Source organism: Podarcis vaucheri (assembly GCF_965113315.1).
Source record: "Podarcis vaucheri genome assembly, chromosome: 3".
In the NCBI taxonomy this organism is placed as follows: Eukaryota; Metazoa; Chordata; class Lepidosauria; order Squamata; family Lacertidae; genus Podarcis; species Podarcis vaucheri.
In genome coordinates this window covers 34331300-34353805 of record NC_138761.1, presented here as the reverse complement: position 1 = coordinate 34353805, position 22506 = coordinate 34331300, and the positions used below count along the sequence as shown (strand labels likewise).

Below are 22506 nucleotides of genomic sequence, written 5' to 3'. Positions count from 1 at the left end.
CGTTCTGTGCCATCTCTAGCTCCATCAATGAGAATTGATGGGAGAGTGCTATTGCATTCAGGTCCCTTTTTTGAACTTCCCATGGGCATCTGGTTGGCCACGGTGAGAACAGGATGCCAGACTAGATGGACCATCTGTGGCTCTTCTTATATTCCTGATATACACCCCTAATCACAAACAGAAACTCAGTGCCCTGGTGTACAGAATCTGGACCAAGGGATGGGATGAAATGACAGCCAATTTACATCTACTTCCATCTTCAATGGGGCAGCTGGTGAATATTCCATTTGTTATTTCTCTCCAGGAATGACATGCTCTCTGCTTAGCTATTAACCGACACCCATCAGGGCTGTCAACTTCCCTCCGAGGGAAAGAGCATCTGGCTATAGTCTGCAAACAAATGAGAATCTCAGCAGCGCTTTCACTTAAGCATCAACACAACATTATCTAGTATAGATTGGCTCCTACCATAATATTCACATGGGCTGGGGGGAGGAAAGTTTTCACATGGAAACTGAATTTAAGGATTTTCTAGTCAGCATCCAAGATTTAATTTAAGGGCTGTGTCTTAAACCCAGATCTGTGGCAAGATGACAGTCTGGCGGTTCTCCCTGTGCCTCTTCTGGTACTAGGCCAATAGGGGAATCGCTCAATAAAAAATTTTACTCAGACTCTCCTACTAGAGGAGAAGCTTATGGTTTTTCTGGAGAGGACAGAAGCATTTCTTGTCAACTTTAGACTTGGATTGATCTACCCTTTGCTTCCTTCCAGATGGCTCTTCCAGGCTGCTCGAGATGTGAACACAGAAAGCTGCCTTATACTGAACAATGGTCCAGTGAGTTCAGTATAGTCTGCACTGATTGGCAGCAGCTCTGCAAAGCTTCAGGCAGGGGCTTATTGCAGCTCTACCTGGAGATGCTGAGGAACTGAACCTGGGACCTTGTGCATGGAAAGCGAATCCTCTGCCACTGAGCTAAAGTCTTTCCCCTGCAGCTGAATACGTTTCCAGTCATACAGCGTTTGGACAGCCTTCAGACTTTACAGGATAGAGTTTTATCTGAAGGGCTGCCTGGTCTACCTTAAAGATGAAGAATTGTCAGAAGGGAGAGCAGCAGGGACCTTGAAGTGGCCCATCAGCACTTAGCACCTGGACAGCACACTAAGCTCATCAAGGAACAGTCTTCCCCACTAGGGTGAGGTGTACTGTATTTACATTTAAATTACAGTAATTAAATTTCAACCTATATACATCACATGCAAAATGCATGCATGTTTTCCTGGTGCATTTCCCCCTGTTTGGTGACACTTTTATGTGGCCACCCTAGACCGGATTTAGTGCTGAGATGCTCACCATATATTGTTACTCTGTGAGCTTTCAGTAGCAAACTGAGATGAAGCAATGGCCGGCTTGACGGTTCTTCTCGCATCGTGATTTTTGCATAGCACCCACCCCCATGATTCGTGATATATTGCCAGGTCAGAAATTATGAAACCGATATCATATTAGGGACTTCAAACTGGTTTTGGACAATATAATGATATATCGCCCCACCCTAATAATGTCTATAAAGCATTCTTGGCATCACAAAAGCGATATACAAAAAAAGTGAGAGCCCATTGATTCCTCTTTAGACTAAATAATAACATGAGGTTGTAGCCAATGAATATGTCCTTATTTGTGCAACACTTGGGCAACACAACTCCACCTGCCTCCTCGCTCTGCTGAATCCCTGTACAGCTCCTAAATCTGTTCTGGAGGTTCACCCATATTTCCAGAGCAGATTTCTTTTGAGGGGGAGACATGCAAGGAAAGGATAGAGAGCAGAACAGGATGACATGGTTGGATGCAGCCCCTGACCTATGCCTCTACAGACCATCAGACCTAGGGTGTACTCCCCGGTAACACAATTCAGGAACGGTCAAGTCCTTTTGCAGGAGCATGTGTGTGGTAACTGTGTTTTCTGATATGCAACTGGAAAAGAGAGAGAGAGAGAAGAAGGAATATGGAACCTGTGGTGTCTTGTGTCTCGTATGCCACGGTCACTGGGTATCCTCTCACTCTCCCGCTGGTTGAAGGCATATAGTCGATACGGGTCCTCTCCTCCCTTCCATTTCCGGGCAGTCAGGTACTTTCGTTCTTCAAACTGATTCCAGAGGTCATCCCAGTCGATGTCAGAGCCCTGTTCATGTACAAACATGGATGCTCATCAGAACAAGAAGCACTGCAACTGAATTGTCATGCCTTTGTTGTCAGCATGGAAAGTGAATCCTCTGCCACTGAGCTAAAGTCTTTCCCCTGCTGCTGAATATGTCTCCAGTTGTGCAGCATTTGGACAGCCTTCAGACTTCACAGGACAGAGTTTTATTTGAAGGGCTGTCTGGTCCAACTTAAAGATGAAGAACTGTCAGAAGGGAGAGCAGCAGGGGCCTTGAAGTGGCCCATCAGTACTTAGCACATGGGCAGCACACTAAGCTCATCAAGGAACAGTCTTCCCCACTAGGGTGACGTGTACTGTATTTACATTTTAATTATATTTCAATCTATACACAGCACAGCACACCTCAGGTTTAGAACGGTTTCGGGTTAAGAATGGACCTCCGGAACGAATTAAGTTCATAACCCGAGGTACCACTTATCCCTCTTTAAGGCGTGATCTCCCTTGTAGCTGAACGAGGTGGTAGAGGCCTGTGTTAACAGAACACAGCTTCAATTGCAGCATCTGCCTGCACCCCTTGCCCAAGCCACAGCCCAAACCATCCCCGCCATGCTCTCCTCGCCATACCCTCACGTGCTGAAGAGTCAACCTGTCCTTTCGCTCAGCTGCACACAATGGCTTTGTCCCTGCATTGTGGAAGCCAACACAATGGGGCCCTGATAAAATCACATCATTACAGAAGCACAGCCTCTTTGATCTCAACCTGTGTGTAGTACAGAGAGATTCAAAACTTGTACAATTGTTCCAACACCGGGAGGGGGGGATGTGTGATCTTATCCAATAATTGATCTCTCTTTTTTATTGTTAAGTCAGTATCCAAGTCCCTTTTGGCTGCTAACAGCACAAAATGAGGCTTTCGAAACAGGCAATTTTACCCCATAATTGATTTTATTCACATCTGACAGCACATTTTAATGTAATAATAGGTAGGGGAGGAGGGGGAATGATGCCTCTGACAAATGAATGGCCCATGTCCCCTTCATCAGCTTTACACATTGGACTGGTCCAAAGTACCCCTGTAATGTTTAATATTACATTTCACGTTGGCTATAAAGGAGTCATAGGCAAGCACCAAATGGCTAGCTCCTATTACAGCGATGAGACATCTTTTCTCAAGCACCTAAGTGAGGGGCTACATCAAAGCCCTTCTGGACATTTAAATTTATACAAGATCACTCTTATCTACATGCTTGCAGACTTTTGACTCCTTTAATAAAAAAAATCCAATACATTTGTGCAGCATGCTTCATTAAATTCCACCAAAGCAATGCTGATTATTTATTTAAACCATGATCCACCTATAATGTTGCCTGTGCAAGTCACACGGAAATGAATGGAAGCCATGCAATTCTTTTCAGTTGTAACCTGCATCCAATTCAATGAGGTATGCATGATGGGGAATGGCAGTGGTTGTGACCAATGTGTCTAACCACCTCTTTTTTTTCTTCTCTAAACTACCATTAATCCAAATGCTTCTTGCCGCTGCAAGAGAAAAGGAATCCAACCTTCTGCTTGCTCCTGCAGCACAGTCTCATAGATGTTTGCTCAAAAGTAAGTCTGACTGTGAGGGACGCGGGTGGCACTATGGGTTAAAAAACAGAGCCTAGGACTTGCTGATCAGAAGGTCGGCGGTTCAAATCCCCATGACGGGGTGAGCTCCTGTTGCTCGGTCCCTGCTCCTGCCAACCTAGCTGTTCGAAAGCTTGTTAAAATGCAAGTAGATAAATAGGTACCACTCCAGCGGGAAGGTAAACGGCGTTTCCGTGCGCTGCTCTGGTTCGCCAGAAGCGGCTTAGTCATGCTGGCCACATGACCTGGAAGCTGTACGCCGGCTCCCTAGGCCAATAAAGCGAGATGAGCGCTGCAACCCCAGAGTCGGTCGTGACTGGACCTAATGGTCAGGGGTCCCTTTACCTTTAAGTCTGACTGTGCTCACTCCCAGGTACGTGGGCTTGGGGTTTCAGCCACAGAGTATTCATGCATAGCGGTCCTCTCTGTGTGTGCATTGCTCCGTGGTCCTTTGCTTATTACTTATAAAATCAGGAACAAAGGAAGCAGCCTTATAGTGCCCTGTCTAGCTCAGTATTGTATACACTAAGGGCTCATCCACATTTCTACTCGTCATCCTGCTTTCCCACAGGAAATCTCACTCTTTACTGCCAAGTCAGACCAAACTTCAATCCAGATTTCCGCTGATTGACATTTGTTTTGATTCAGCACTAAAGAGCAGGTTTTCCCCAGGGCAAACGGAAAACCTCTCAGACCCCTGCTTTCTAGGCACGACACACGTGGAAATGTGGACGAGCCCTATCTAGCAGCAGCTATCCAGCATTTCAGACAAGCGTCTCTCCTATCTCTCCCTGGAGATGCCAGGAATTGAACCTGGGCTCTTCTCCATCCACCACCAAGCTGCATCCCCTCCCCAAAGGCTCTTGTGCCCCTGACTTATGCTTTACATTCAATCTTTTCACCTTGGCATCTTATGCTCAACTTTCTCAACCAATCAACGCTATTGACAGATCTTGCTATACCCACCCTTTAATACTGCAAAAATCTGTTTTGTTCAACTTACACTGCTAGAATACTAGGTAGGGCTTTAGTTGTGTCTCAGCTGGATTAGTAATGTTGTGTTTTCCAGTCCTTTTCTCTCCCACCTTAAGCCTTTAACGTTTCTGTTCAGAATTCTGCTGCCTCGCCTTTATCTTCCGAATCCCATTTAAATTGTTTACTTTTCTTTTAAAACCTGGAATGCTCTGTCCCTTGCGTATTTGCCATCTGTAGTCTTTCTTTAGAGTGCAGCTTGCGTTCTTCTTCATCATCTCCTTGTTAGGCTTTGAATCTCCTATTTCTCGCCTATATCCTTTAGTTTCTGCATATGCTTAGAAAGCTCTGACAACCAATGTGCTGTTTTCCACATCTCATCAGCCAAAACCGGCTGGATCACACCAAAGTAAGTTTCATCTAGCTTCCTGGTCTGCCATTCACCAACCAGGTGCCTAAGGGAAGACCATGGCAGGCCAGGACATGAGCCTGACAGCATTCTCCCTACTTGTGCTCCCCAGCAAACTAGTAACTTTTTGAAAGTTCTCTTCTTGTTTTAAATCCAGCTTCAAATGTGTTAAAGAAAGTCCACCTAGAATCCCTAGATCTGATCAACAAATTTCAAAGAGGACATAGCAATAATGGGACACCTCAATTTCTCTGATATATGTTGGAAGACAAACTCTGCTAACAATGAAAAGTATTATATCTATAGATATACAAATAAATTGATATATAGATATAGATAGATAGATATAGATATATAAAATTGTCCAGTAGCACCTTAGAGACCAACTAAGTTTGTTCTTGGTATGAGCTTTCGTGTGCATGCACACTTCTTCTCTAAGGTGCTACTGGACAATTTTATTTTATATATTTATATATATAGACCAACATGGCTACCTAACTGAACCAATGAAAAGTATTGTTATGGATTTGGGGGAGCCCCCTAAACCCCAGAAATTAATAATGGTAGGATTTTTATTATTTGGATTTTTTATTTTTTATTGGGTTTTATAAACAAGAATGATGTTAAAGAAATAAGTATACCAAGTTTTCTCATGTCATTTCTATATCACAAAAATGGCATAATAAATGTGGGAAAGTATCTACAACATATGTTTCATTGTTAGTTTTGAAGGGAAGATTGGAGGTCAGTGGAAAAATACAGGCTAAGCTTCCTTTCTGAGTCAGGGCCTCAGCTGGGATAGAGTCCTTAACATGACAAAAGGTGTTGATGGCCCATCTAAGAGGAATCTTGGGCTTGGGCAGACAGAAGGTTGCCAAGGTAACTGGGTATGAAGTGACAGGAAAAGAGAGTCTTTAGCTGTTGTGCTGGGAAGAAGGGAGAGGAGAGATGCCTTGGACTCTTCAAGTGACCACACTGTAAAATCTGGACTCCCTCCATGCAGACTGAAGGGGTAAATAGGCGAATAAACCGTGTTTCCTAAAGCTACGTCAGTCTCTACTCTGTCTCAATTCTCCATAGGAACACAGACCCTGGGTGAGTGCCTAGAACCTCCTTGAATCTTGCTACCACTGGGCAGAGAGTGGGGGTGGGACCCAGCTTCTACAACAGTGTAATGGCATTCTTGCCCTGCCTTGCTGACAATTTCATATTCCAGAAGGTGGGACTCAGCTGTCCTGGACATGATCTTCAAGAACAAGAACCAATTGGTTGATGAGGTAGAAGTAGCTGGGACCATAAGAGCAGAGGGATCCTGCTGGATCAGACCAAAGATCCACGTAGCTCAACATCCCTTTGGATTTTTTTTGGGGGGGGGGCATTTACAGGTCTACTTAGCATCTCTGCTGCTCCACCATCACGGACAGTTGCCCACCCATAAGTAATCTGGTGGTGGTGCCTCCCAGTGCCAGTGGCCCCTGCAAGAAGGGTCCCCCCTAAAACCTGGAGCCAGTCAGTTCTGCAGCTTGGTTGTGTAACTTTATTGCCAGCAATTCTGCAAAAGTCAGGGAAGCCCTGACTAAGTCTCGCATCCCAGAGCATGTTTGCAGTTTCCAGCAATTGAAGAAATAATCTTTTGACTTGTAGATGGAGCACATTTGACAGGGCAAATAAATATGGACACTCACAATGTCATTTTTACTCATTTCTTCATTGCTTATACCTTCCCTAGCTGCCCTAGCTAGAGCCACAGAGGAAAAGAAGCCTTGCATTTTGAACAACAGCTGAGGATTTGAAGATATAAAGCATTGGAGGAGGTTCTGAAAGCCATTCATTCTTAAGACCACTCCAGCCCATCAGGCTATTTTCAAGCAGGAGGATATATGAAATGTGTTTGCAAGCTTTTGGTAGGAGTCCAATATATCGTGCAATCAATACAGTTGATGTTTTTTTAAGGCATCTTGTAAAACATGATTTATCAATGCAGTAAAAGATCAGGAGAAGTTACATCCAGTGAATCCTAGAATCACTTAAGGTCCCAAGATTTATAAGGTTTGACGACAGTCCTCAGAATCCTTTCTTTTTCAGACTGCCAAAATAAAACACTTCTTTTTAAACGGGTGGGCTCCAGCCCATGAAATGGGCACAATCCAGCTCATAAGCACCATAAAGCTTCCATTTATTTCACTGCCAAAGGCAGGCATCTGCTGAGCTCCCATCCATTGAAATAAATGGAGCCTAGGTCCTTTACCTTTAAAGTGCTTAAGTCTGGCTGAATTGTATGCAGTGTTTGGTTATAGGTATTTTACCTGTTGTTGTTTTTGGTTTATATTTTATTGCTGTTGACTGCCTTGAGCGTAACTTGGTGGAAAGGCAGGATACAAATTTAACAAAAGAATGAAGTTGTATTTCCTGGGCCAACCAAACCAGCATTTCTGGAAGATTTGTTCTAGTCAAAGCATCTCAGTGCTTGCCACACACCCACACATGTGACTCCTTTCTAACAGCAATCTCAATGGCGCAGTCCAAGACAAATTGCCACAACTGACTTTCCTAGTAGTGAATTTCAGCTCATTGCCTGTCCTCTCAAGGTGACATATGGACTAATTGCTAAGAAGGCATGCTTTGAAACGGAAGAACTTGCCTCAGTAAAGGAGCTGGGTGAGAGGACTTTCCACTCATTCCATAGCCCTACAATTTTACGACCGGCTTGAATGAGTAATTGTCATTCAAGCCAACTGATAACTTACCTGTTCCTTGATTACTGATAAAGGAGAGGTACGGGAATTAAACACTGAAGCAGGAAAACCCCTTCGTTCACCCAGGACGAAACATCAGTTATGGATTATTGGATAAGATCTTCATTATAACATTTCCACCATGCATTATCTCTTCTTCCTCTCAAGTAGAATTCTATCTGGGGACTTATTTAACTGATGTGCCGAAATCTAAATTTAATTTATTATGATCTAACTCACTTTAGGTTCCAAATTAGCATGCACCCGAGAAGGATCAAGTCAATACTCTACTTGCCTTTCTATTTGTCTTCCACACAGCTCCTCTCTGTGTGCCTCATATTCATTTTCTCTCGTGTACTGGTAATAAATTTGATTTTTTTTCCCTCTCTCTCTCTCAGAAATTAGGCCATTTTTCTTTCAATGCTGCAGCTTAATGACCAGTATTAATTATATAAAACAGTGAGTTAATAAAGAATTTGAGAGAATGAGAGCCCTTCCAGCAGAGGGAGGGGGACAAATCCTTCCCCATCTCATGGGGGGAAATAGCTAATCAGTCTCACCAGCTATTAAAAGATCCTCCCCTCCTCAGTCTCAAAGTTCAGACTTTAGGTATCATTAACAGGCACTGGGTGGTATTCAACTAACGTGTCCTGTCAGCAAAGGTTTTCTGCTTGCACCTGTCTTTTCTCCCCATGCATGCTTTGTGCCCTCCCCAAATATGATCCAGAGGGCTAGGGAACTCCTAGAACAGAGTTAGTGAGTATTGAGGGGAAGAGGAGAAGAATGTTCCATTGAGCAGGTGGGAATCTTTGTGCTGATGGAGCGGCCATGTTGGATGCAGCCCAAGTTAAGCCAGTGGTTTGGGCCTTTTGCACTATGTTTGTGTCCTGATCCTGAAGCTGCAGAGGAACTTGGTATGTTAAGTCAGCAATGGGAAACCTGTGGTCCTTAAGTTGTCACCCTATGACAAGTCCTATCACCCCCGACTACTGGCCTTGCTAGCTGGGGCTGATGGAAGTCGGAACCCCACAGCCTCTGGAGGTCTACCAGTTCCCCAACCCTCTGCTAAGCACCCAGATAATTACAATCCAGAGCTGCTCCCATTTTCTTCCAAGAGAATGGGAGAGCCCCTGCTGGTACGCAGCTCCAAGTTAACAACCAAGCCCAGCAAAGCTTTGATCTGACTATGAGGCTTCCAGAGCTGAGGCACACATACAGTAAGGACACAGTGGTCTGAGCAAAACGCCTTTCAAAAACAAGTGTTATCTGTATAAAATAAGAGCAACTCACATATCTTCGTTCAATGTATTCGTTCAATGACCAAAATGTTAAGCCACTCTGAAAAGATTTGAGGCATCCCACATGTAAGAAGATGTAACAGCTTACAAACTGATCCCTGGAGAATCCTTCGGGAAATAGTAGAGGGGGTTTTTGAACACTAAAAATAGAAATGTTCCAAGATAACACTAATATGTAAGGGAATGTTCAGAGAGATAATGCAGCAGTATCCTCATCTCCCCATAGAAGGAAAGGGCTGTAGCTCAGTGACAGAGCATCTGTCTTACATGCAGAACATCCCGGGTTCAAAGCCCGGCATCTACAGGTGGTGCTGAGTCAGACAGCTGCTTGAAATCATAGAAATCTGCTGCCAGTCAAAAAAGGCAATACTGAGATAGGTGGCCCAATGGTCTGACTTCCAGCTTTGTCTGGGGACATTTTACCACACTGGGGTCCCCAATTCGCTTGAGGTAGAAAAATACCTCATAAAACTGTATGTGTCAGTTCCACGCTACTCCGAGTCAATGTTATATTGCACTGAAAGCCACAAGCAGAATAAAACTACCCATAAAGCAGGCTGTGTCCAATTTTTGTGTGGAAAATGGCTAACATTGGACAACTACTAACCTGTGTCACAACCATGTTGGAAAAGACCCACATCCACCAAGAGACAAGGACCATCCCAATGGAATTACTACTTTCCATCACTTTATGCAGAAAGACATGATCAGGTTTCCATAATATACCTATAGCTTCTGTTTAAAAAAAGGAGTGCGGGGACTTGCCTTGCAAATATTCTGCTTTCGTGTAGTACCTGCTTATAAATAAGGAGTGTTTTCCACACAGTTTCATATCAGGAAAACTATCAAGAATCATGGACCAGAGCAGTGTTATCTCAAACCTTACATATACTGGGAATGCCCCCCCAAAACTACACACAGACACAGACACATAGACACGGAAGGAAATGAATCCTTCTTTAAATTACCGTAGCATATTTTTCATTCAGGTAATGTTATGCTATGCTGCTGAACCCACCACCCCCAGATGTTGTCAGCAAAGACAACACATGTCAGATACATATGAAATGTGCCTTCCGTTGGCAGCAAATACCAATAAGGCAAGCCCTCAGACAGGAGACTGCAAAGCCCTCCCACCTTCTTTTCAAGATAAACCAATATGACAGTTCAAAAAAAGCTCATCCTCTATGTTAAAGAGCCAGTATACACAATACATTGTTTGTATGTTAAAGAGCCAGTATACACAATACATTGTTTTTTGTGCATGAAAACAGACTCAGTTTTGTCTTGAGAAATGTAACGTGTAAACTAGGCAATCATATAGAAATTAGTGCCATTTCCTTGACTGTGTGCAATGCATTTGGATCAAGCCATTTGCATATATTGCCTAGATTAGTATAGTATAGTATAGTATAGTATAGTATAGTATAGTATAGTATAGTTAGTTAGATGATAGATGATAGATGATACATAGATGATACATAGATGATACATAGATAGATGATAGATAGATGATAGATAGATAGATGATAGATGATAGATGATAGATAGATAGATAGATAGATAGATAGATAGATAGATGATAGATAAATGATAGATAGATAAATGATAGATAGATAGATAGATAGATGATAGATAGATAGATAGATAGATAGATGATAGATAGATAGATAGATAGATAGATAGATAGATAGATAGATGATAGATAGATGATAGATAGATGATAGATACAGATATGAATATCATCATCATTAGTAGCCATAGTAGTACGCAATACAGGCTGATGACTCAAAACAGAGCCAGCAAAGATTCATCAACAAAGGCAAGAGTCAAATGGATGCAAGAAAGGCAGAACTTCAGACAGTTTCAAGGTAGATCTGTTCCAAGCACCACCACAGCATAATTGAGCCCTACAGAGCAGAGTAGGCCATCAAGAGTTCAAGCTTCATTGGCTGAGTGAAGAGTGGGTCATGCTCTGGATGGAAGTCTAGAACTCCTCTAACATTTTGTCTTCAGGAGGATGAGGACCAGTTGGCATCTCAGGCAAGGAAGAAGAGATGGGATCAAGTGATTGGAAAAGTGGTTCCGTGGAGGTGTCTCAGGCTATCTGCTCAGGAGGCAGGGTACCTGGTACCTGATTCTCTGATGGGGTCTGATGAGGTCTTATGAAGTCCTCTGTCTGCTCATCTCCAGATGGGGCTTTAGGTCCCCCCCACAAGCTCCCTTGCCCCATTCCCCCTGGGGGATGTGACAGCACCTTTTTCTTTGTCTGGGGCACTAGCTAGGGCAATTACGTACAAAGACTAACAAACTGAGTCCAATTTATGAGATGGAAACTCAAAGGCACTTGCAGAAGCTTTCCAATGTAAGACTGTTCCCATGTATAATCAAAAAGGTTAGTAGAGATGCTCCTTGAACTGATCACACTGCATTCAGATATACAGGGAAAGCGGGGAGATCCAAAATAACTGTATGTCAGAGCTAGACTAATCAAACTGTCTGCTAAAGCTTCAACTGAAAGTGACAGTCCCAGTTCATCTGAGGACAGAGAGGCCGTGTATTTGATCATTTTCTTCACTGAAAAATTCAGCGGCGAGGTATTTCCATTATATTCTCTTTAAAAAAAGAATCCGCAATGGGGATGCTTAGCCAAAGGAACTATCCACCAAACACCACAACTAAAGGGCTACCTCAAACTGTGCAGAATCACGCGGGCTATCATCTGAGAAAGAGCGCTAACATGCTGTGAAATAGCACACCTGAGTCCCGGAGGAATCAATTAGACAGGACCTCTTGGGGACAAGCAGGAAGTTTAAAGGAAAGGGCTTCATTAATTCACAGCAGAGGCTAAATTGCTCTATCGGAAATTAAGTTGGTGGACTGAGGCCCGTTCCTTTCTCTCTGACCCTGTTTCCCTCTTCCGTTAATTATTACTCAGACAAGCCTTCTTTACAGAGAGATAGGGACCCAGGGGGATGAAAGTGCACAGCCTTAATTTTTCGCCTCCTGTGTATAAAGGCTGGAAACCCAACTCTTCCCCCAAAGCAGCTCTCCCTTATTGCACAAGATATTTGACATCTTCCCCTAGCTGAGAACACACTCAGGTAACAGCTGCCTCCTCCTTTACCAGCTCACTAAGTAGCTTCCTTGGAAACACCTGTGGCTTAAAATAAAAACAAGAAAGGAAAGGAAAGTCTCTCACTGTGACAGCACATTAAAAATTGAAACTCTCTAAGCTTGGAGACATACTTCTGCGTCTGCCTCTTAAATCAAGGCTCAGGGAAAAAAGAGGGGGGGAGGAGGTGGTGGGAGGGAGAGCAGGTCATTAGCAGTAAAGACTACAATTTTCCAGCAATTGTTAATGCTTTGTTTATGTGGGTTTCTACGAATATGACATTTTAATGGCACAATAATTGTGTGATTACAGTGCAACAAGGATTGCTAGAGCAAGGAAAGAGCAGCTCAGACCGGCGCCTGCTGTGGGTTCTTCAGATTTCCCTGAAGCCTGCAGACGGATAACTACAGGATTTCCATTCAGGACTGTCAAGCTGCAAATACCCACACTGACAAGCACCCATTTCCTTGCCCTCATGAGATGCCTTAGGCTTCTTTAGTCACAGGTGCTACAGGCACTAGGACAAACCCTTTTCTTCCCCAACATACTGTAGGTTATAATGGGCTAAGGAGCCAAAGACAACAATGAAGGTGTTATTAACAGGATGTGTACCCGCCTTTACCTTACTGCCGGTTTCTTTACACTTTATTGATATAAGTTGTATTTCCAGCTGAATTTGGGGGGAACTATTTGAAGCATCCATGGCGTCGAGCTCTTTCAATTCCTTTTGTTTGATTTGCTCATGGCAAACAGCTGAAATTTTGATAATAAACCCAATTTGCAATGGGGGTTGAATAATTTCGGTTGCAACTGTATATGTTGTGCGAAGAACGTCCTCCTTTACCCTGTCCTAAAACTTTCACCGTTCAGTTTCAATAGATGGATGGCCCCAGGTTTTAGTATTATGGGAGAGGAAGGGGGGAGGGAATCGTCCTCAAAATTATATACTATCCTATTCCACTCATGTTGTTCACCTTTTCTCTAAAATTAAAAAGTCCCAAATGTTGTAACCTTTCCACATAGGGGAGTTGCTCCGTCCCCTTGGTCATTTTGGTTGCCCTTTTCTGAATCTCTACAATGCTTTTTTTGAGCTGAGGCACCAGAAGTGTACACGTGCAGCCGCAACACACATTTTTATCATGGCCAGAAGATATTGACACTTGTGTTTTTGGAATCTTTTCCTAAGGATCCACAGCATGGCATTTGCCTTTTTCATAGCTGCTACACACAGTCAGCATTTTCTCCGAACTGGCCACTACAACCTTGAGGTCTTGCAGAGGTTGCCAGTTTGCACACCATGATCAGTATGTCAAGCCCAGCCCGTGAGTAAAGTCTGTTGCCTCTCCTGTCTCTGGATGTTCCCTTCCCTGATTAAAAAAATATATGTTCGTATCAAGGGTTGTCATACGTCCTCTTTTTCCAGGACACGTCCTCTTTTTTTAGAGGTAAAATTTCTGTCCAGGCGGACTTTTTGAATTTGCCAAAATGTCCAGGTTTTGCTGCATCCCTTCCTGGCACCCTCTGATGTCGCTCCAGTGTGTGACCCACCCACAGCATGCCCCAGGTGCCTGCAAGTGTGTCCTCTTTTTTGCTCTTCAGAATACAGTGGACGCTCAGGTTGTGAACATGATCTGTGCCGGATGCATGTTCACAACCCACAGCAGCACGTCTGCGCATGCATGGGTTGTGATTTGGTGCTTTTGTGCATGCACAAAGCACAATTTAGTGCTTCTGCGCATGCGTGACCGCTGAAACCCGGAAGTAACCCGTTCCGGGACTTCCGGGTTTCGGCGCATCCGTAACCTGAAAAAACGCAACCTGAAGCATCTGTAACCCGAGGTATGACTGTATGGTGACTCTATTGCTCTGTTGGAGGAAGGGAAGAAAACCTGAAAAAACCAAAATTCTATGTAGATTTACAGATGGTTGTTTCCAAAGGTTGTAAGAGGAACGAAATAGAATGTTTAGTTGGGGATTCCATTTGACATCAGTCTCCTCTAGTGAAGTTCTTCTCCTTGCCCTGCTTTGCCTCTCTGGGTAGGATTCTAGATTGGCATTTCTTGACTTTTATTGACATTCCAAAGAATTTGAGTTGGGTTCAACGGCAACTTCCTAAGCCAGGCATAGGCAAACTTGGCCCTCCAGATGTTTTGGGACTACAACTCCCATCATCCCTAGCTGACAGGACCAGTGGTCAGGGATGATGGGAGTTGTAGTCCCAAAACACCTGGAGGGCCGAGTTTGCCTATGCCTGTTCTAAGGGGTCTAACTTGAGTTTGAACAACAAAAGCCTGTAATGAAGAAGCATCAATTCCAAGCAGGCTTGCTACCTTCTGCATAATCACCAGGGCTTAGAGGGGCTGCTTGGTGGGGTAGGGGGTAGGCAGTCACGCTATGAAACTGACAATATCAGGGCAGATTATGGATCATGTCAGACAGTGTTAAAGGCTTTTGTTCTCTGGTTTGTTTGGAGCTTCCTTCTCATTACCCCTAATGAATAAGCCGTTTGCATTTTAAATCGCTCCTGGCTGTATTATTGTTACCACCGTGCACCAAAATAACCTTGAAGAGAGTTTCACAAATTTTCAGAACCGCTGGTCTAACATACAAGCTCTGCATATACTCGCATGCTGCAGGTAAGAGGATAAAGGAGAACAAAACTTCAATTTAGAATTCCCAGAGAAGGTAACAGAAAGAAAGACACTTTCATTTGGCACAGTGTGTTTTGCTCACAAGTGTCAACGCAGTCCTGGCAGCACTGGGAATGCCAGCTGTCTACAAAACACACCGGTAAAGAGCATTAAATTTCTGCTTCTGCCAGAAGTATCCACTAAAGCAAACTGCTTGTCTGTCTCTAGAGAAACTAATTGCTGGGTAAAACCAAATGCAGCAAATTGTACATGTGCCATACTAAATCAGCATCTTTCGCCCGCTCCTACAGACTGCTATACCACTTTCCCCTCCCCCGAGTACTCTTCCAAGGAGGAAAGTGATAAATCCCCCATCCCCCATCAATTCATGCTCAAGATTTCATCCCTCCATATTTCTAAGAGCTCGTCAGAAGATTTAAGGTTATATTCTTCCGCATTCCCTCTCACACATACACACAAACCACATACCATCTTTTCTCTGTCACTGTAACTGAAAGGCACCAGACTGAGGTATATTTTATGCTTTTTTTCCAAAAGGGTGAAGAACATATGAGCACCATCAAGCTGGGGAGGTGCTGGCAACAGCTTTGTTGTGCTCAGCTCATCTTCCATAACTTCTTCATCTCAAACATTCAGCAAGGGTGCCTGTTTTGTTAACTTCTTGACTGGCAGCTGTCACAATGTAGACATGTGACTTCTAGGAAATGGACAAGGAAATGGACTCAAATCTTATTTAATGACGTATCATCTGGTGGAAGCTTTTTCAGTCATGGGGGAGGAATGGAGACCCTGGCTGAATTCTATTGCTAGTGGAGGAACTCTGCTGGAATTCACTCCATATTAGAGCTTTCAGAAGTAAAACCTTATTTCCAACAAGAGTGTCATGCCAGAAATACATTTTTCAGCTTGATAGTTATGAGGGAAGGAGAACACTAGAGGGTTAGGAAACTATAATACCTGCTATATGGAATATGGAGAGGTATCACTATCCTTAAAATTTGTATATCACTCTTCCTCCACAGATCTGAGGGCAGTTCATAGCATAGAAACGCAATATAAAAGCACAAAATACATGACAAAAAGAAGAACCAAAAAGAACACCACACAAACCAATAAACCCTCCCACCAACACATTTAAAAGGTGTATAAAAATGGAGTGCGCAGTAGCAGGCCAAGACCCCCAAGCCTCTCAGCAAATCCTACAGCTTTGACTCCCTCCACATCTTTATTCTGCCACAAAAGGAAAATTCTGACACCCACCCCCAGGAGACTGGAATTAGGCCACAATTTTTTGATTTGCCCCCACACACACACACACACACAAACACAAAAGGAATCAGATCCATGCACATTTATTTCTAAGTCTCTCTGAAATTTGTCTTCGGAACAATGATAGTGACCAAAAAAACCCACACATCCCAACAACAGTAGAAAGATTAACCTAAAGCAGGGGTCAACAAACTTTTCCAGCAGGGGGCCAGTCCACTGTCTCTCAGACCTTGTGGGGAGCTGGGCTATAGGTCAACCCCCACACCAACTCTCCCCTCCCTTCTCCACAGCACCAGACGAGCCCCGGTGGCTGCTCACCTGTGTCTTGCGAGCGGCAGGGACTGGCGGCAGTGGCGGGGGGGGGATGATGAGTGGCGCGCAAAAGGGCTCCAGAGAGGGGCTGCTTAAAATGGCAGCCTCTCGAGCTCTGCTGCTGCTGGCACCAACAAAGCCCAGCCCCCTTCCTCCTCTAGGCAGGGTGGGGAGAAGCCAGGAGGAGGTAGGAAAGAGGTGCCAGCGCCAACGCCATGTGAGGGAGAGGGAGGGAGAGGGAAAGAACGTGCGCACTGGCGATCCATGCAGCAATTCCCAGACCATCCAAGGCCGGATCCAGAAGGCAATTGGGCCTGATCCGGCCCACGGACCTTAGTTTGCCAACCCATGACCTAAAGCTTCAGTACAGTGGTACCTCTGGTTGCGAACGGGATCCATTCCAGAGGCCCGTCCGCCACCTGAAAAGAATGCAACCCGTATCTGCGAGTGTGCGGGTCACGATTCGCTGCTTCTGTGCATGAGCGTGACATCATTTTGCACGTCTGTGCATGTGTGAGTGGTGAAACCCGGAAGTAACCCTTTCCGGTACTTCCAGGTCGCCGCAGGACACAACCTGAAAATGTGCAACCTGAAGCAAACGTAACATGAGGTATGACTGTAATCTGATAGAACAATAGTTTACAGGACAAACAGAGTGGTCCAGTTCAGATGTCACATTCCCTGCCCAACTAACTATGGTTTGCTGGCTCAAGAATACGCAGTGAAATCACCACTCTTCCATCTACCTCATACATACTTGGTTTAATATAAGACCTCCTTTTGTCAATCCACAGTTGACACCAATGACACTGTTTTGAATACTCCCTTCAAGCAGTGTTGTTTTTCCCCCCAGGGGGTACTCAAGGATATGCAGTACCAGCACCTATTTTTCTAGAAGAAAAGCACTGCCTTCAAGTCATATGCATTGACAACTGTATGGCTTCACCCCTGTTGTCCACACGTTGAGGACACTGTGCAGTGAGGTGCCTATGTGTATACAGCCATCTAGATACCCCTTCATGGAAGTTCTGTTGAAGGCATAGGAGTTGGGGGCAGCATCAGTAGATAGGATTCCACTCCCCTTTCCATGTGTTTACATGAACTTGACAAGAGAGCGGAGGTAGCAGAGAGAGATCCTAATGGACAGCTCCATGCCCATCAGTGTGGAAGCTGCTTGCAATGGAGACAGAGAAGAGGCCAGAAGAACATCCTCTGCATTCCTTGAAATGTGATTATATGCCTGTTAACTCCTGTCCAACAATCAAGCTCACACAGAACAAGAAGCTTCCAGGCTCCCGAGTGCTTTCCTTTCTCGGTGACGTACTGTATCATGTCAGCCGGGCTGACAGAAACCAAATGTTAGAGTCTAAATCATGCTGAGAAGGCCAGAGAGAGAGAGAGAGAGAGAGAGAGAAGGGGGGGCAGGCAAGAAGCTCAGTCAACCAATATATTGTCACAGTGAAGGAAGGAAGGCAAAGCCCTATATGAATAGGTCATATATGGGTTTTTCAAGAAGCCATCTGCATCTGGACTGCGTAGAAAATATAAGCATCACCCCCCACAAAAAAAGGGACAGAAGAGGCTACATATTTGCAAAAACTAAAAGGTAAAGGGACCCCTGACGTGACCGACTCTGGGGTTGCGGCGCTCATCTCGCTTTATTGGCCAAGGGAGCCAGCGTACAGCTGGTCATGTGGCCAGCGTACAGCTGGTCATGTGGCCAGCATGACTAAGCCGCTTCTGGCAAACCAGAGCAGCACATGGAAACGCCGTTTACCTTCCTGCCAGAGCGGTACCTATTTATCTACTTGCACTTTGACGTGCTTTCGAGCTGCTAGGTTGGCAGGAGCAGGGACCGAGCAATGGGAGCTCACCCCGTTGCAGGGATTCGAACCGATGACCTTCTGATCAGCAAGCCCTAGGCTCTGTGGTTTAACCCACAGCGCCACCAGCGTCCCCAACTTACATGTACACACACACAAACGCTTCTGTCAGGGTTACTTCCAGATCCTAGCTCACAGAGGATCACGCTAGCCAGCGATCGTTAAATAAAAGTCTTTATTGAGTTACAGTCTCCATTCTCGAGCTGCTGCGTGCAACCCTACGTCTTATGCTTAGATCGGCGAAGCTCCGTCTGAGTCTCCGCCCCTTGCGCACCAACTTAATATCCTAGCCCTGCTCCACCTTTTCCGCCTGACAGTTCTCCTCTGGGTCCCTCTGCCCCCCTGGGTCTCTTCCTTCCGGGATTCTTCTGACGCTGACCCCCCGGACTCTCCTGTCTCCTTGCGCCAGGCTTTAGGACCTGGCTCCCTTTCCGGGCTGCCTACTGCGCCACCTTCCTGTGCATTTGAACTTGGCGCGCGCGCCCAACCTTCCACTTTCCGTCTAACCGTTACTTCGCTCCCCGATGAAGGTGTGGCCACTCCTGACTCGTGCCCTCCCTCCTGTTGCGAGCTGCCAGCGCTTGATCCCTGGCGCTCTTCCTCTTTCCTACTCTCTGGCGGTGACGCTGGCCCCGATTTCCAACTGCTCCCCTCTGAGTCCCCTCTGGCTCTATCTTCCTGGGGTGTCCCCCTAGTCTCCCCCCTTGCCCTGGCCACTGGTGCTCCTTTTTGTGAATCTTCTGATTCACTGGAAAGACTCGGAGATCTCGGGTCGTCGTCATCACTCATCCTTTCTTCTGCCTCCTCCCCCTCGCTCTCTGTTTCCTCCCTTGCCCTCGCCTCTGCTCCTGAACCCCTGACAGCTTCTTACTTTTCCAAGCACCTCCAGCAAAGAGATGTGTCAAAGCCTTATTGAACTGAATGTGAGTTGTGCAATCCATTCATTATCTTCAACTTGGGAGATGCATGAGAAATATTTTCCAGAGATACCCTGTGAACTTGACCACTAACGTCTGAACTTCTGAACTCTCAGCACACGGAAACACCGTTTACCTTCCCGCCAGAGCGGTACCTATTTATCTACTTGCACTTTGACGTGCTTTCGAGCTGCTAGGTTGGCAGGAGCAGGGACTGAGCAACAGGAGCTCACCCCGTTGCAGGGATTCGAACTGCCGACCAACTGATCGGCAAGTCCTAGGCTCTGTGGTTTAACCCACAGCGCCACCTGCGTCCCTTTTTGCAAAAAGTAAGTGTATGCTAACTTGTATGTATAGATGCAAATATACCGTACAATAATTTGAAATAGAAAGGTAATAACGTCTCACCATAGCGGGGTAATAAGACTATGGTGAGGGGAGCTGCTTGCTTGCGCAGCCTACAGTCCAGGTTCTCACTGTTCACGGGCCCCTGCTTTCCCTTCTTAAACTTCTTGATCCAGTCTTAGGTCACATCTGAATGACACATTTAAAGCACTATTATACCCCTTTAGCGGGACGCGGGTGGCGCTGTGGGCTAAAGCCTCAGCGCCTAGGGCTTGCCGATCGAAAGGTCGGCGGTTCGAATCCCCGCGGCGGGGTGCGCTCCCGCTGCTCGGTCCCAGCGCCTGCCCACCTAGCAGTTCGAAAGCACCCCCGGGGGCAAGTAGATAAATAGGTACCGCTTACCAGCGGGAAGGTAAACGGCGTTCCGTGTGCGGCTCTGGCTCGCCAGAGCAGCTTTGTCACGCTGGCCACGTGACCCGGAAGTGTCTTCGGACAGCGCTGGCCCCCGGCCAATAGATGTGAGATGGGCGCACAAACCCCAGAGTCTGTCAAGACTGGCCCGTTCGGGCAGGGGTACCTTTACCTTTACCCCTTTAGCAGTCAAGGCTTCTCCCAAGCATCCTAGGAACTGTAGCTTGTTAAGGATGCTGAGAGTTCTTAGAAAGCCCCTGTTCTCCTTATGGAGCTACAATTACCAGAGTTCTTCATAAAGAGGGATCAATATTCTGAAGAGCAGAAAAGAGGACACATTTGCCGACTTCTACTTTTAACTATGGATCGCTATAATGACTCCTTTTACATACGTATGAAAAAGAGGATGTGTCCTGGAAAAAGAGGACATATGGAAACCCAAACGTCTCTACAAAGTGTCACTCTTTAGCAGTGCTATAATTCTAGAAAAATAGGTGCTGCAACTCACCATGAACGCTTCCTTTGTTCTCTTATAATGGCAATAGTGCCCACCTGAGAGGGGCTGGAACTGAGTTCTGGCGAGTTCCAGCTGGAAAAAGCCCTGTTTTTAGTCCTTTTGGGGGGGAAACAAGCTTCAGTTCCCAAGATTCTTTGGGAGACTGTTAAAGTGACTTAGTAGTGCTTTAAATGTATGGTGCTGATGTGCGCTTGGAGTCCTTTAAGCAGAAGACTCAGGGACTGTCCTTTGACAACCATTCAATGAAAGCACACATGAGCACCCTTAGCACAAGAGGAGGAAAGTTATCCCCAAAACAATCTCAGGCTAACGATGAAGGACATATTCACACCCACACACCACCTTTTGCTGAACTAGACGTTAAAAAGTTTCATCTTTTATTGACCTAGCATGTTTAGTGTTGTACAAAGTTGCGCATCGTCTGTCATCTCTCCCTTATATGCCTTTGTAACGTCCCCACAAAAGTGCACTCTGTTCTACCTTGGTCACATCAGTCCTAATTGGTATGACTGAGCCATAGCACAATGGACATAAACACCGTTTCAGTAAAACGAGAGCCTCATCAAACCACCATATAGCCTGGCCATCTGGCATAGATCCTCTCTGGGGAATGAGATAACCTGAGGTGTTTTACTGCCTTGCTGCAACTTCCCTGGGCAAGTGGCTCCATTATGAGGGAGAGAGTCTGTTTGTGGGCTGTCTGTTTGCGTGTGGTTTTACCTGCCTGCCCTCCCTGCAACAAATGTGTGTGTGTGTGTGTATAAATTCAAGAATACTGGAGGCAGGTGATAATCTTTCAGCAAGAATCGCAACCAGGCAATTTGTGCAAATGAGATTTAAATATCTTCCACCGTGCTGGCCTCAACTGTGGAGCTGTTAACATCCAAGGCACTTGTGCCATTTGAAAGGATCATAGAGCTCCAAACAGCCCAGATGCAGCCCACCTTCTCTCACCCCCCTTCCATCACGGATGCCAGTATATTCATAAAATGAAGGAAAAAGCCAAACAGGCAGATAGCTGGAGATTGTCAGCTTACTCCCACATGGACTGCATGGACAACACATAAATTATACGAGGGCTTTTTGTTCCACACACAAAGATTCAGCACAGAGATATGGTTACCACGCAGAGTGCCTGTCAGTGTGCTAGGCCGTGGCTGACATGAGGTAGAGGCAGTGGCGTAGCGTGGGTTGTCAGCACCCGGGGCAAGGCAAGTAATTTCCGCCCCCTAACCCGTGGATTTGCGCCCCCTAACCCCCAGATGTTGCGCCTGGTGCGGCCGGCCCCCCCTGCACCTCCCATGCTACGCCACTGGGTAGAGGCAGGGCTTTTTTTTAGCCGAACTCAGTTCCGGCAACTCTCAGGTGGGCACCATTGCCATTATAAGAGAATGAGGGAGGCATTCATGGTGAGTTGAGGCACCTCTTTCTCTAGAAAAATAGCACTAGGTAGAAGGCCCAGGCGTTTGGCCACCTGAGGCAAAAGGTGGCCCCATCCCCAGTCCACATACAGAAGCTGACTGGACTGGAGCAACACACACACCATACGTTTAAAGCACATGACTCCCCTCAGAGAATCTGGGGATGTGCAGTTTTGGCCTACAACTCTCATGATACCTAGCTAGAAGGATCAGTGGTCAGGGATGATGGGAACTGTAGTCTCAAAACATCTGGAGGGCTGAGTTTGAGGAAGCCTGGGCAACAGGATAGCCAGGTCCTTTACCAAGTCAGGTGATCTTTAGTTAGCCACAAGTTGTGACTCCTGACTTTTTTTTAACAGCCATTTGTACTGCACCATCTGAGTCTTCAAACATTAATGCACAATAGATCAAAGGAGGAAAGCATTTCTGATCATAGTATCATTTTACACAGTTAAAATGCATTCAG

The 22506-nt window shown here is 45.5% G+C and overlaps 1 protein-coding gene across 1 annotated transcript in view; it reads right to left on the bottom strand.

Annotated features, from left to right (window-relative positions):
* The window catches only part of GALNT14 (polypeptide N-acetylgalactosaminyltransferase 14), a 237656-nt gene that overhangs the window by 122803 nt on the left and 92347 nt on the right, over nucleotides 1–22506 (bottom strand). Inside the window, exon 2 of the mRNA XM_082214849.1 lies at nucleotides 2011–2180. Within this exon, the coding sequence (XP_082070975.1) occupies nucleotides 2011–2180 (170 nt within the window). The remainder of the gene's footprint in view (nucleotides 1–2010; nucleotides 2181–22506) is intronic.